The sequence below is a fragment of the Ranitomeya imitator genome, chromosome 1 (assembly GCF_032444005.1).
Source record: "Ranitomeya imitator isolate aRanImi1 chromosome 1, aRanImi1.pri, whole genome shotgun sequence".
Taxonomy (NCBI): Eukaryota; Metazoa; Chordata; class Amphibia; order Anura; family Dendrobatidae; genus Ranitomeya; species Ranitomeya imitator.
The window spans coordinates 290,700,586-290,715,035 of record NC_091282.1 but is presented as its reverse complement, the minus strand read 5'-3'; the positions used below and the strand labels follow the sequence as shown (position 1 = coordinate 290,715,035).

Here is a 14,450-nt window from a genome sequence, read left to right as displayed (position 1 = left end):
ACAAATTTTTTTTTTTGCTAGGAAGTTATAAGGGTTAAAATTTGACCAGCGATTTCTCATTTTTACAACGAAATTTACAAAACCATTTTTTTTAGGGACCACCTCACATTTGAAGTCAGATTGAGGGGTCTATATGGCTGAAAATACCCAAAAGTGACACCATTCTAAAAACTGCACCTCTCAAGGTGCACAAAACCACATTCAAGAAGTTTATTAACCCTTCAGGTGCTTCACAGCAGCAGAAGCAACATGGAAGGAAAAAATGAACATTTAACTTTTTAGTCACAAAAATGATCTTTTAGCAACAATTTTTCTATTTTCCCAATGGTAAAAGGAGAAACTGAACCACGAAAGTTGTTGTCCAATTTGTCCTGAGTACGCTGATACCTCATATGTGGGGGTAAACCACTGTTTGGGCGCACGGCAGGGCTTGGAAGGGAAGGAGCGCCATTTGACTTTTTGAATGAAAAATTGGCTGCACTCTTTAGCGGACACCATGTCACATTTGGAGAGCCCCCGTGTGCCTAAACAATGGAGCTCCCCCACAAGTGACCCCATTTTGGAAACTAGACGCCCCAAGGAACTTATCTAGATGCCTAGTGAGCACTTTAAACCCTCAGGTGCTTTACAAATTGATCCGTAAAAATGAAAAAGTACTTCTTTTTTTTTCACAAAAAATTTCTTTTCGCCTCAATTTTTTCATTTTCAGATGAGCAATAGGATAAAATGGATCCTAAAATTTGTTGGGCAATTTCTCCAGAGTACGCCGATACCTCATATGTGGGGGTAAACCACTGCTTGGGCACACGGCAGGGCTCGGTAAGGGAAGGCGCGCCTTTTGACTTTTTGAATGGAAAATTAGCTCCAATTGTTAGCGGACACCATGTCGCGTTTGGAGAGCCCCTGTGTGCCTATGCATTGGAGCTCCCCCACAAGTGACCCCATTTTGGAAACTAGACCCCCCAAGGAACTTATCTAGATGCATACTGAGCACTTTAAACCCCCAGGTGCTTCACAGAAGTTTATAACGCAGAGCCATGAAAATAAAAAATAATTTTTCTTTCCTCAAAAATGATTTTTTAGCCTGGAATTTCCTATTTTGCCAACGGTAATAGGAGAAATTGGACCATAAATGTTGTTGTCCAGTTTGTCTTGAGTACGCAGATACCCCATATGTGGGCATAAACCACTGTTTGGGCGCACGGCAGGGCTCGGAAGGGAAGGCACGCCATTTGGCTCTTTAAATGGAAAATTAGCTCCAATCATTAGCGGACACCATGTCGCGTTTGGGGAGCCCCTGTGTGCATAAACATTGGAGATCCCCCACAAATGACCCCATTTTGGAAACTAGACCCCCAAAGGAACTAATCTAGATGTGTGGTGAGCACTTTGAACCCTCAAGTGCTTCACAGAAGTTTATAACACAGAGCCATGAAAATAAAAAAAAAAATTTCTTTTCTCAAAAATGATTTTTTTAGCCCGCAATTTTTTATTTTCCCAAGGGTAACAGGAGAAATTTGACCCCAATATTTGTTGTCCAGTTTCTCCTGAGTACGGTGATACCACATATGTGGGGGTAAACTACTGTTTGGACACATGCCGGGGCTCGGAAATGAAGTAGTGAAGTTTTGAAATGCAGACTTTGATGGAATGCTCTACGGGCGTCACGTTGCGTTTGCAGAGCCCCTGATGTGGCTAAACAGTAGAAACCCCCCACAAGTGACCCCATTTTGGAAACTAGACCCCAAAAGGAACTTATCTAGATGTGAGGTGAGCACTTTGAACCCCCAAAGTGCTTCACAGAAGTTTATAACGCAGAGCCGTGAAAATAATAAATACGTTTTCTTTCCTCAAAAATAATTTTTTAGCCCAGAATTTTTTATTTTCCCAAGGGATACAGGAGAAATTGGACCCCAATCTTTGTTGTCCAGTTTCTCCTGAGTACGCTGATACCCCATGTGTGGGGGTAAACCACTGTTTGGGCACACGTCGGGGCTCAGAAGGGAAGTAGTGACTTTTGAAATGCAGACTTTGATGGAATGGTCTGCGGGCGTCACGTTGCGTTTGCAGAGCCCCTGGTGTGCCTAAACAGTAGAAACCCCCCACAAGTGACCCCATTTTGGAAACTAGACCCCCCAAGGAACTTATCTAGATATGTGGTGAGCACTTTGAACCCCCAAGTGCTTCACAGACGTTTACAACGCAGAGCCGTGAAAATAAAAAATCATTTTTCTTTCCTCAAAAATGATGTTTTAGCAAGCAATTTTTTATTTTCTCAAGGGTAACAGGAGAAATTGGACCCCAGTAATTGTTGCGCAGTTTGTCCTGACTATGCTGGTACCCCATATGTGGGGGTAAACCACTGTTTGGGCACACGTCGGGGCTCGGAAGGGAGGGAGCACCATTTGACTTTTTGAATAAAAGATTGGCTGGAATCAATGGTGGCGCCATGTTGCGTTTGGAGACCCCCTGATGTGCCTAAACAGTGGAAACCCCTCAATTCTAACGCCAACACATCCCTAACCCTTATCCCAACTGTAGCCGTAACCCTAACCACAACCCTAACCCCAACACACCCCTAACCACAACCCTAATTCCAACCCAAACCTAACCCTAAGGCTATGTGCCCACGTTGCGGATTCGTGTGAGATTTTTCCGCACCCTTTTTGAAAAATCCGTGGGTAAAAGGCTCTACGTTTTACCTGCGGATTTACCGCGGATTTCCAGTGTTTTTTGTGCGGATTTCACCTGCGGATTCCTATTGAGGAACAGGTGTAAAACGCTGCGGAATCCGCACAAAGAATTGACATGCTGCGGAAAATACAACGCAGCGTTTCCTCACGGTATTTTCCCCACCATGGGCACAGCAGATTTGGTTTTCCATATGTTTACATGGTACTGTAAACCTGATGGAACACTGCTGCGATCTGCAGCCAAATCCGCACCGTGTGCACATAGCCTAATTCTAAAGGTATGTGCACACGCTGCGGAAAACGCTGCGGATCCGCAGCAGTTTCCCATGAGTTTACATTTCAATGTAAACCTATGGGAAACAAAAATCGCTGTACACATGCTGCGGAAAAACTGCACGGAAACGCTGGGATTTACATTCCGCAGCATGTCACTTCTTTCTGCGGATTCCACAGCGGTTTTACAACTGCTCCAATAGAAAATCGCAGTTGTAAAACCGCAGTGAAATGCGCAGAAAAAACCGCGGTAAATCCGCGATAAATCCACAGCGGTTTAGCACTGCGGATTTATCAAATCCGCTGCGGAAAAATCCGCAGAGGACCAGAATACGTGTGCACATACCGTACCCTAACCCTACCCCTACCCGTAACCCTAATCCTAGCCCTAACCCTAACCCTACCCCTAGTTCTAACTCCAACCTTAGTGGGAAAAAAAAAATTCTTTATTTTATTATTGTCCCTACCTATGGGGGACAAAGGAAGGGGGGGTCATTTACTGTTGTTTTTATTTTGATCACTGTGATAGGTTTTATCACAGTGATCAAAATTCACATTGGAGCGTCGGAGCATGGGGGGGTGGATCGGTGTGCGGGCGGGTGGATCGGTGTGCGGGCGGGTGGATCGGTGTGCGGGCGGGTGGATCGGTGTGCGGGCGGGTGGATCGGTGTGCGGGGGGTGGATCGGTGTGCAGGGGGGGTGGATTGGAGCACGGGGGGAGCGGACAGGAGGACGGGGGAGCGGAGCACAGGACGGAGGGGAGCGGACCACAGATCAGGGGGCTGGGGGGTGATCGGTGGGGTGGGGGCACATCAGTGTTTCCAGCCATGGCCGATGATATTGCAGCATCGACCATGGCTGGATTGTAATATTTCACCAGTTTTTTAGGTGAAATATTACAAATCGCTCTGATTGGCTGTTGAAAGTGAAACTGCCAATCAGAGCGATCGTAGCCACGGGGGGGTGAAGCCACCCCCCCTGGGCTAAACTACCACTCCCCCTGTCCCTGAATGCCGGGTGAAATTGGAGTTAACCCTTTCACCCGGCCTGCAAGAGCCCAATCCGGCCATGACGCATATGCTGCGTCACAGGTCGGATTGGCACGGGTTTTCATGACGCATACGCTGCGTCAAAGGTCGGGAAGGGGTTAAGTGCCAGGTTTTTGTCATGTAAAAACCATTACACTAAAAAGAATCATTTCCAAACATTTTGCACCCTTATGGGGGTTGTCAACTATTAGGACAACCCCTTCTTAAACGAAATGTGCGACACTGATAAAATAATAAAGCCTATACTCCCCTCCCGTGCCAGCTCTATTCCTTCAGTCGGCACTCGCGGTCCCAGGGCTGTGATGCGGTGTTGTGACATGTGACCCCGGCACCCAATCAGCGCTGGCGTCACTGTCTCCACCTTTGGACAAACTGAGCATGAAGAGGAAGTCTGAGATCAGCTGCAGCCCCGGCTTCATGTTCAGTTTGTCTGAAGGTGGAGACAGTGACGCCAGCGCTGATTGGGTGCCGGCGTCACATGCTACAACACTGTATCTCAGCCTCAGGGAGAGTCAAAGTATTGTGGAACACGGATCCAATAATAGAATGTAATGTTTATTAAAAGGGATCAGAAGGAGGTCTGTGCTCCACCAAAAGAATTATTCTTGCAGAGTGTTATGAAAATGTGTCACAATTTCACAGAAGGTTAAAGGCCTTAAATCCTGGCTACAATACAACAAGTATTTGCCTGGATTGTTAATAATAATTGCTATGCCTATGGCCATTTTTAGATATATGCCATTAGCCTCTTCCCACTCGCACACACAACAGTACATTACTATCACACTGTAGCAATGGCACTGCCACAGATTTACCACAGGTATAACATTCAGAGAATAACTCATTGTAATGGCTGAGATCAGAGATAACTTAAATCCTCGCCATTTTCTTCCTTTAAAGGGAATCTGTTTTCAGGTTTTTGATACCTCATCTGAGAGCAGCATGACCTAGGCAAAGAGATCCTGAATCCATTGATGTTTCCCTTAGTTTATGCGGGGGCAGCAGTTGTGACAGAATCAGAGTATTTAGATGTAACATGCAGCAGAACTGAGAGAGCTGACCCTGCCCACACCAGACTCTGTATGTACATAGTGAGCTGCTTATCAGAGGAGGGGGCGGAGTCAGACTAGCAAGCACGTGCCAGCTAGTCTAAGCAATGATAAAACCTTCATTGTACACAAACATAAGCACACAGCTTGATAAGTGACACGTTGTCAAATTCAGTGTTTTAACCCCTACATCATGCTGTCCTCAAATTACATAACAAAAACTTGCTGACAGATTCCCTTTAATCGATATCATTAACGGTGACCAGCGCAAATATTAGATGTGACCGAAAGAGGGAGTGCGTTTTATTACTGTGTCGGCTCTCCCTTTTACTCCTGCAAAATCTACAGTGCCTAAGGCTTTTGTTGATTTCAGTAAGCCATTTACATGGTGTTAGGAATCTTTATACTGATATATAAATGACTATGTACATTATCTAACGACTCTCTTACTCTTTCATAGACAGAAATGCTGTAATACGCATGCCGGAAATCTCAACAAACTTACATGAATGGGATATCTTGGTCTTCCTCCTGTCGCCAGGACTATGTTGTTTGCAGTTACTATTGTCTTTCAGAAACAAAAAAATATTATATTATGGGCAAAATGTTTAGTAGTCGGCGTTTAATATTCAACTATGTTTATTCCTTTTTTTTCTTTCCACTACCCTTTTAGGATCTTCATACAATATTTTCTTGACCAGGGAAAGTGACCATTAACAAATGAGGATGTTCATTAAAAGTGGCATGTCAACATCTCTCCAGTGGCACATCACTGTCTGCCCTACCTGTCCTTTCTGTCAAATGGAGGCAAGACCCTGCAATGCACAACATTTTCACACATTGCCAAACTGCAACTCCTAAAGGCTACAACAAAACTAACAGGCTTTTTTTTAAAAACCTTTTTTACACCTTAAAACGGGTTGTGTAGTGTCATGATCCCAATGGCAGGGGATCACAAAAGGACAAGCACAAAAAACAAAACAAGCTCTAGGGTGATGGAAACTGAGCTGACCGCGATCCTGAACCTAAACACACAACTAGCTGTAGCCGGGGAACGTGCCTACGATGATTCCTAGACGTCTCGCACCAGCCGAAGGACTAACTTCCCCTATTAGAAGAAACACAGACCTCTCTTGCCTCCAGAGAAACACCCCACAGAAATAGCAGCCCCCCACATGTAATGACGGTGAAATGAGAGGAAAGCACATACGTAGTTATGAAAACAGATTCAGCAAAATGAGGCCCGCTAAAGCTAGATAGCAGAGGATACAAAAGTGAACTGCGCGGTCAGCGAAAAACCCTACAAAAAACCATCCTGAAATTACTTGAACTCATGTGCCAACTCATGGAACATGAGGAGTAATATCAGCCCACTAGAGCAACCAGCAAAAAGGAATCACATATCTGCAAGCTGGACTAAGACAAAAATTAAGCAAAACGTGGAACAGGAAAATCAAAAACTTAGCTTGTCCTGAAGATTACAGAAGCGGGAAGCAGAGGTAACAAGACACACTGATTACATTGATAGCCGGCGAGGAAATTACAAGAAAGCCAGGTTAAATAGGAAACTCCCATATCCTGATAGAACAGGTGGACACCAGAGACCGCAGAAAACACAAGTCACCCAGTACCATCTGTAACCACCAGAGGGAGCCCAAAAACAGAATCCACAACAGTACCCCCCCCTTGAGGAGGGGTCACCGAACCCTCACGAGAACCACCAGGGCGACCAGGATGAGCCCTATGAAATGCACGGACCAAATCAGCAGCATGAACATCAGAGGCAACCACCCAAGAATTATCCTCCTGACCATAACCCTTCCACTTGACCAAATATTGGAGTTTCCGTCTGAAAACACGAGAATCCAAGATCTTCTCCACAACATACTCCAATTCTCCCTCCACCAGCACCCGAGCAGGCGGTTCAAGCGAAGGAACAACAGGTACCTCATACTTCCGCAACAACGACCGATGGAACACATTATGAATAGCAAACGATGCCGGGAGATCCAAACGAAACGACACAGGGTTAAGAATTTCCAAGATCCTATAGGGACCGATGAACCGAGGCTTGAACTTAGGAGAAGAGACCTTCATAGGAACAAAACGAGAAGACAACCACACCAAGTCCCCAACACAAAGTCGAGGACCCACGCGGCGACGGCGATTAGCAAACTGCTGAGCCCTCTCCTGGGACAACTTCAAATTGTCCACCACATGACTCCAAATCTGATGCAACCTATCCACCACCATGTCCACTCCAGGACAATCAGAAGGCTCCACCTGACCAGAGGAAAAACGAGGATGAAACCCCGAATTACAAAAGAAAGGAGAAACCAAGGTAGCAGAACTAGCCCGATTATTGAGGGCAAATTCGGCAAGCGGCAAAAAGGTAACCAGTCATCTTGATCAGCAGAAACAAAACACCTTAAATAAGTTTCCAAGGTCTGATTAGTTCGTTCCGTCTGGCCATTCGTCTGAGGATGGAATGCAGACGAAAAGGACAAATCAATGCCCATCTTAGCACAGAACGTCCGCCAAAATCTAGACACAAACTGGGATCCCCTGTCAGAAACGATGTTCTCTGGAATCCCATGCAAACGAACCACGTTCTGAAAAAACAGAGGGACCAACTCAGAGGAGGAAGGTAACTTAGGCAAGGGTACCAGATGAACCACCTTAGAAAAGCGGTCACACACAACCCAGATGACGGACATTTTTTGAGAGACAGGGAGATCCGAAATAAAGTCCATGGAAATGTGCGTCCAAGGCCTCTTCGGGATAGGCAAAGGTGACAACAATCCACTGGCGCGAGAACAGCAAGGCTTAGCCCGAGCGCAAACTTCACAAGACTGCACAAAAGAACGCACATCCCTCGACAAGGAAGGCCACCAAAAATACCTGGCCACCAAGTCTCTAGTACCAAATATTCCAGGATGACCTGCCAACGCAGAAGAATGGACCTCGGAGATGACTCTACTGGTCCAATTATCCGGAACAAACAGTCTTTCAGGCGGACAACGATCAGGTTTATCCGCCTGAAACTCCTGCAAAGCACGTCGCAAGTCTGGGGAGACAGCCGACAAAATCACCCCATCCCTAAGGATACTAGTGGGCTCAGAATTTCCAGGGGAGTCAGGCACAAAACTCCTAGAAAGAGCATCCGCCTTCACATTCTTTGAACCTGGCAGGTATGAAACCACAAAATCGAAACGGGAGAAAAACAGTGACCAACGAGCCTGTCTAGGATTCAGACGCTTGGCAGACTCAAGGTAAATCAGATTTTTGTGATCAGTCAAGACCACCACACGATGTCTAGCACCCTCAAGCCAATGACGCCACTCCTCAAATGCCCACTTCATGGCCAAAAGCTCCCGATTATCAACATCATAATTCTGCTCAGTGGGCGAAAACTTTCTAGAAAAGAACGCACATGGCTTCATCACTGAGCAATCGGAGCTTCTCTGCGACAAAACCGCCCCCGCTCCAATCTCGGAAGCATCAACCTCAACCTGAAAAGGAAGCGAAACATCTGGCTGACGCAACACAGGAGCAGAAGAAAACCGGCGCTTAAGTTCCTGAAAGGCCTCCACAGCCGCAGGAGACCAATCAGCAACATCAGCACCCTTCTTAGTCAAATCCGTCAAAGGCTTAACAACACTAGAAAAATTAGTTATGAAACGACGATAAAAATTAGCAAAGCCCAAGAACTTCTGTAGACTCTTAAGAGATGTAGGTTGCGTCCAGTCACAAATAGCCTGAACCTTGACGGGATCCATCTCAATAGTAGAAGGGGAAAAAATATACCCCAAAAAAGAAATCTTCTGGACTCCAAAGAGACACTTTGAACCTTTTACAAACAAAGAATTGGCCCGCAGGACCTGAAACACCTTCCTGACCTGCTGAACATGGGACTCCCAGTCATCAGAAAAAACCAAAACATCATCCAAATACACAATCATAAATTTATCCAGATATTCACGGAAAATATCGTGCATAAAGGACTGGAAGACAGAAGGAGCATTAGAAAGTCCAAAAGGCATCACCAAATACTCAAAATGGCCCTCAGGCGTATTAAATGCGGTTTTCCACTCATCACCCTGCTTTATCCGCACAAGATTATACGCACCCCGAAGATCAATCTTAGTGAACCATTTAGCCCCCTTAATGCGAGCGAACAAATCAGTCAACAATGGCAAAGGATACTGATATTTGACTGTAATCTTATTCAAAAGACGGTAATCGATACAAGGCCTCAAGGAACCATCTTTTTTGGCCACGAAAAAAAAACCTGCTCCCAAAGGGGACGAAGATGGACGGATATGTCCCTTTTCCAAGGACTCCTTAACATAATCCCGCATAGCAGTATGCTCTGGCACTGACAGATTGAACAAACGTCCTTTAGGAAATTTACTGCCAGGAATCAAATCTATAGCACAATCGCAATCCCTGTGAGGAGGAAGCGAATTGAGCTTAGGCTCCTCAAAAACATCCCGATAATCAGACAAAAATACAGGAACCTCAGAAGGAGTAGATGAAGCGATAGAAATCGGAGGTGCATAATCATGAACCCCCTTGACATCCCCAGCTTAACACAGACATCGTTTTCCAGTCCAAGACTGGGTTATGAGTTTGTAACCATGGCAGACCAAGCACTAAGACATCATGTAAATTATACAGTACCAGGAAGCGAATCACCTCCTGATGAACGGGAGTCATACGCATGGTCACTTGTGTCCAGTACTGAGGTTTGTTCATAGCCAAAGGTGTAGAGTCAATTCCTTTCAAAGGAATAGGGACTTCCAGAGGCTCCAGACTAAACCCACAGCGGTTGGCAAATGACCAATCCATAAGACTCAGGGCAGCGCCTGAATCCACATAGGCATCGACGGAAATGGCTGATAATGAACAAATCAGAGTCACAGACAGAATGAACTTAGACTGTAAAGTACTAATGGCAACAGACTTATCAACCTTTTTTGTGCGTTTAGAGCATGCTGATATAACATGAGCTGAATCACCACAATAAAAACACAACCCATTTTTCCGCCTATAGTTTTGCCGTTCACTTCTGGACTGAATTCTATCACATTGCATTGTCTCAGGTGCCTGTTCAGAAGACACCGCCAAATGGTGCACAGGTTTGCGCTCCCGTAAACGCCGATCAATCTGAATAGCCATAGTCATAGACTCATTCAGACCTGTAGGCGCAGGGAACCCCACCATAACATCTTTAATGGCCTCAGAAAGGCCATCTATAGTAATATATGTAAGTGGTGCACCCCTGCACTAATCATAGAAATAGGGTGCAAAACCTGGCCCGTGAAATGACCATGAAAACAAAGAAGAGAACAGACTGGGCCAATAACGGTATGCACACCCATGAATTGTGTAAATATATCAAACAATTTTAATTTTTAATTACACCTCAAAACAGGACATATACAAGATAAAACCAATTAAAAAGGTCTGGATACAGGACCATACGCCATCACCCCTGAACATGCATGGCATAAATTAGCCTAACACATGAAAAGAATGTTAGTAGGTAGATACAGAATATATACAGTATCACTTGTCCACATAGATAATATCTCAGATCACAGGAACATATTATGTGCATGCACAAATATACGGAAAATGAACAAAACCAGACATACAAAAAGACAAGAAATATTATAATTTTCCAGTCTATGATGATGCGGTCACAATTATCATCCTAAATACCAAAATTCTATCTCAAAAATAAACATGTTCATTTGTGGCCGTAGAAGTACTATCAATACATCTGTCCCTAATATCCCTGGTAGGGCTAGATCTATTCAAAGCCCCAATCAGGTGTGTGGCGAATATCCCACAGTTATACAAGAGAACAGGCAAAGCGTACTATGTCTAAAAAGCCATAAGCTCCAAAATAGGAGCGCACTGAGACCCGGGTATAATACCCCAAAGAGTGTATCAATGGCACCAATGCACAATAAAGATATGCCGTGGATAACGGCGCCAGGTGAGGACAGGAGACAAGTGGAGGGGTGAGGCAGCAAGCCCCACGCGTATCGCTGCAAGCGCAGCTTCGTCAGGGGAAGTGAATCAATAAGTCCCCCTTGAGGTCTAATATACATGAACATAAATAGATTAAATACAGACCGGTGTGCAGTTAACGAACGCCGCGCCAGTGGAGGTCGCCGCATACAGCGTGCCGGAAATGGCTATAGCCGGAAAGTGTTTACCGTTGTCATAGTGCAGCTGCACATGCAGAACGGTAACACTAGAGGGGGAAAGATCGCGCGTGCGCAGATCAGATACAAGGAGTAAGCAGCAAGTGTCCATTGCCGGAAAGAAACCTGCATACCTATGAGAGCATATAACATACACACATCCCAGGGGGCAAATGGAGCATATAAACACTTAAATGAGGATATATATAATAGCACCTTAGAGAAAAAAAAGAGAAAGAAAATAAGGGAGAACAGGTAAAGCTGATGGTGCCACTCACAGCACAATAGCAACTTAGATGGCAACGAATGGAAGTGATGGCCAAGGGTTAAAGTCAGCCTGCTATTGTACGAACAAATACGCAGCCACACTATCCAAGTAGGGGAGAAATAATATTTACGAGGTATGCCAAAACAAGTGATGATGACCATACTTAACAGTGAACTGGGCTGTGGACCTAAATAGGAACATATAGAAATACCCATCTCTTATTATCGCTAAAGTCATTCAAAATATCAATATAGCGTCCATTCATCTTCATAGTCCCAAATGGGGAAAGCAGTCCTCATAGTATGTATCCCCAAGGAGAATTAGTGGCAATGTCCAAATCGGGCATAAATCCTCATAGATGGAAAGCAGTATGCAGGTATAACTTCCCACACTCAGGACCCCAGTTATAATCCATAGATATAACCTCTCTGAAGATTAACAGCCCAAGATGTATACAGTCTTCTTTGATAAGAGAAGGATCTTAATATGCCTCATCATGGTCCTAGTCCGTAACAGGGGTATGTATGCCCGTGCATTGACATCACCGGAGACCAGGGTACCAAGAACCATAGTACGTTGTCCTAATGGCAATAACATCATGACGCTCCTCCAATCGCACCCAGGATGTATAGGCTCATAAGCCTGGATATTTCCAGTGTCCAATTGGTCCCCAAGCCGTGTATCCCATTTGGAACAAGAAATCACTTGATCCACATAAAGCAACATGGAGCTCTAAAGAATAAAAAACAGGCATATAAGACAGGTATGCAGATAGCCCAATTTTTGGAAGGGGAGATGAAAGGAAAGTGGCAAAATGAAAGAATGTGTATAAAAGATGAAAATCATACATATATGCACATATACACATATATACATACATATACATACACAGACATGCCTGCCCCACCTATCTCAACCCAAAAACCCAGTGAATAGGAGTTCTTCATTGAGTCCCTGTGGTGCTGTGGACCGAAGATTGAAGATCCACCTAGATTCTATCTGAAGGAGCTGGTTATGTGAACTGCCACCCCTACCCCTGTACAGTATCCTCTGCAGCCCCACAACCCTAATATTGGAAGTGGAGCCCCCGTGTGTTGCCAAAAAATGTGCTGCCACCGGGGTGAGGGGCTTACCCTTACGTTGGTCTGCAGCTGCCAAATGAATAGTCGACATGTGCTTCTGGATTCTCTTTCTAAGCTCCTGGGAAGTTTGTCCAACATACGGTTTGCCACATGGACAGATAATGACATAAATGACGTCCCTCGTCTTACAGTTGATGTAATGTTTGAGCCGATAAATAGATGAATCTAAAGGATTAGAAAAAACATTCCTGGTGGGTATCATAAAGGGACATATACTGCAATCCCCACAGGGAAATGACCCTTTGAGATTGAGCCCTCTATTAAGCCTAGTGGTTGGTCTTGAAAAATGACTATTTGTTAAAAGATCTCGCAAGTTCGGGGCTCGTCTTGTCGCAAGCAGAGGTCTATCACTCGTTACCTCTGCCGTCTGAGAGTCGGTCCTAAGAATAGACCAATGTCGAGTGATAATGGTCTTTACCTGGTCCCAGCTGCTGTTATAATCTGTGACGAATCTGGTGACTTTATCCAAGTTGCGAGGTCTCGGAGTCAATAGTGACGTTTGGTCTTCCCGTCGTGCTCTCTGAAAGGCAGATGAAATTATTCGTTTCGGGTAACCCCTTTCTTTGAAACGACTTGTGAGCTCACGGGCCTGTGACAAAAAATCAATGTCATGCGTACAGTTCCGCCTGACCCGCAAAAATTGGCTGATAGGAACACCCACCTTGGTGTGTGTAGGATGAAAACTACTGTATTCCAGTAGTGCATTGGTAGCTGTTGACTTGCGGAAGAGATCCGTTACCAAATGGTGGTCTTCCACAGTAATCTTTAAATCCAAGTAGGTGACCGAGGCAGTTGACATAAAATGTGTGAGAAAAATATTATGGGAGTTAATATTGAGATCCTGCAGAAATTGAACACACTCCGATTCGGTGCCAAGCCATAGAAAAAACACGTCATCGATATATCGATGCCAGTGGCGCACCTTCTCCTGGAAGGTCACGGAGGGGTAAACTACAGTCTCTTCCCACCAGCCTAAGAAGATATTGGCATAGGCTGGCGCACATTTGGCCCCCATGGCCACACCGGACACCTGGAGGTAGAAAGTCCTGTCAAAAAGAAAAAAGTTGTGATGCAAGACAAATTTAAGAAGTTCCAGAAGAAACATATGGTGTCCAGAGTCCTCATGTTGTCTCAGATTCAGAAAAAAGGACAATGCGTTAATGCCATCCACATGGCTAATATTGGAATATAATGATTCCACATCGCACGTAACTAGGTGGAATGCAGTCGGCAAATTGATGTCCCGAATAATTTCAATAAAATGGGCCGAGTCCCTAACGTATGAGGGTAGCATTGTCGCAATAGGCTGCAAGAAAAAATCGATGTAGTGACAAGCTTTTTCGCATAAGCTGCCAATACTAGAAACTATTGGTCGACCGGGGGGCTGTTTGTCGTCCTTATGAATTTTTGGCAGCATATAAAATGTTGCAACGATGGGATCCTCCACCCACATGTACCGCTTTTCATTGGAGGTAATAATGCCCAGTTGGTTGGCCCTGCATAATAAAGTCTGCAGTTTGGACATAAAAACTTTTGTGGGATCCGATGGTAATTTGTTATAAAACCGCCTGTTGTCCGGTTGCCTAGTGGCCTCCACCTGATACATGTGGGTGGGCCAAAGGACGACATTGCCCCCCTTGTCTGCTTCCTTAATAATAAAGGTCCCATTGTTTCTTAGGTCATAAATGGCCCGATTTTCCGCAGTGGACAAATTAGGAGATGTACTGACCTTGGGAACCATAGCCATGATGTCTCTCT

General features: G+C 44.9%; 1 protein-coding gene across 1 annotated transcript in view; it reads right to left on the bottom strand.

The window, feature by feature from the left end:
- Positions 1 to 14,450, bottom strand: part of TXNRD2 (thioredoxin reductase 2) — a 203,664-nt gene that overhangs the window by 109,495 nt on the left and 79,719 nt on the right. The window contains exon 7 of the mRNA XM_069756382.1: positions 5,570 to 5,632. Coding sequence (XP_069612483.1) covers positions 5,570 to 5,632 — 63 coding nt within the window. The remainder of the gene's footprint in view (positions 1 to 5,569; positions 5,633 to 14,450) is intronic.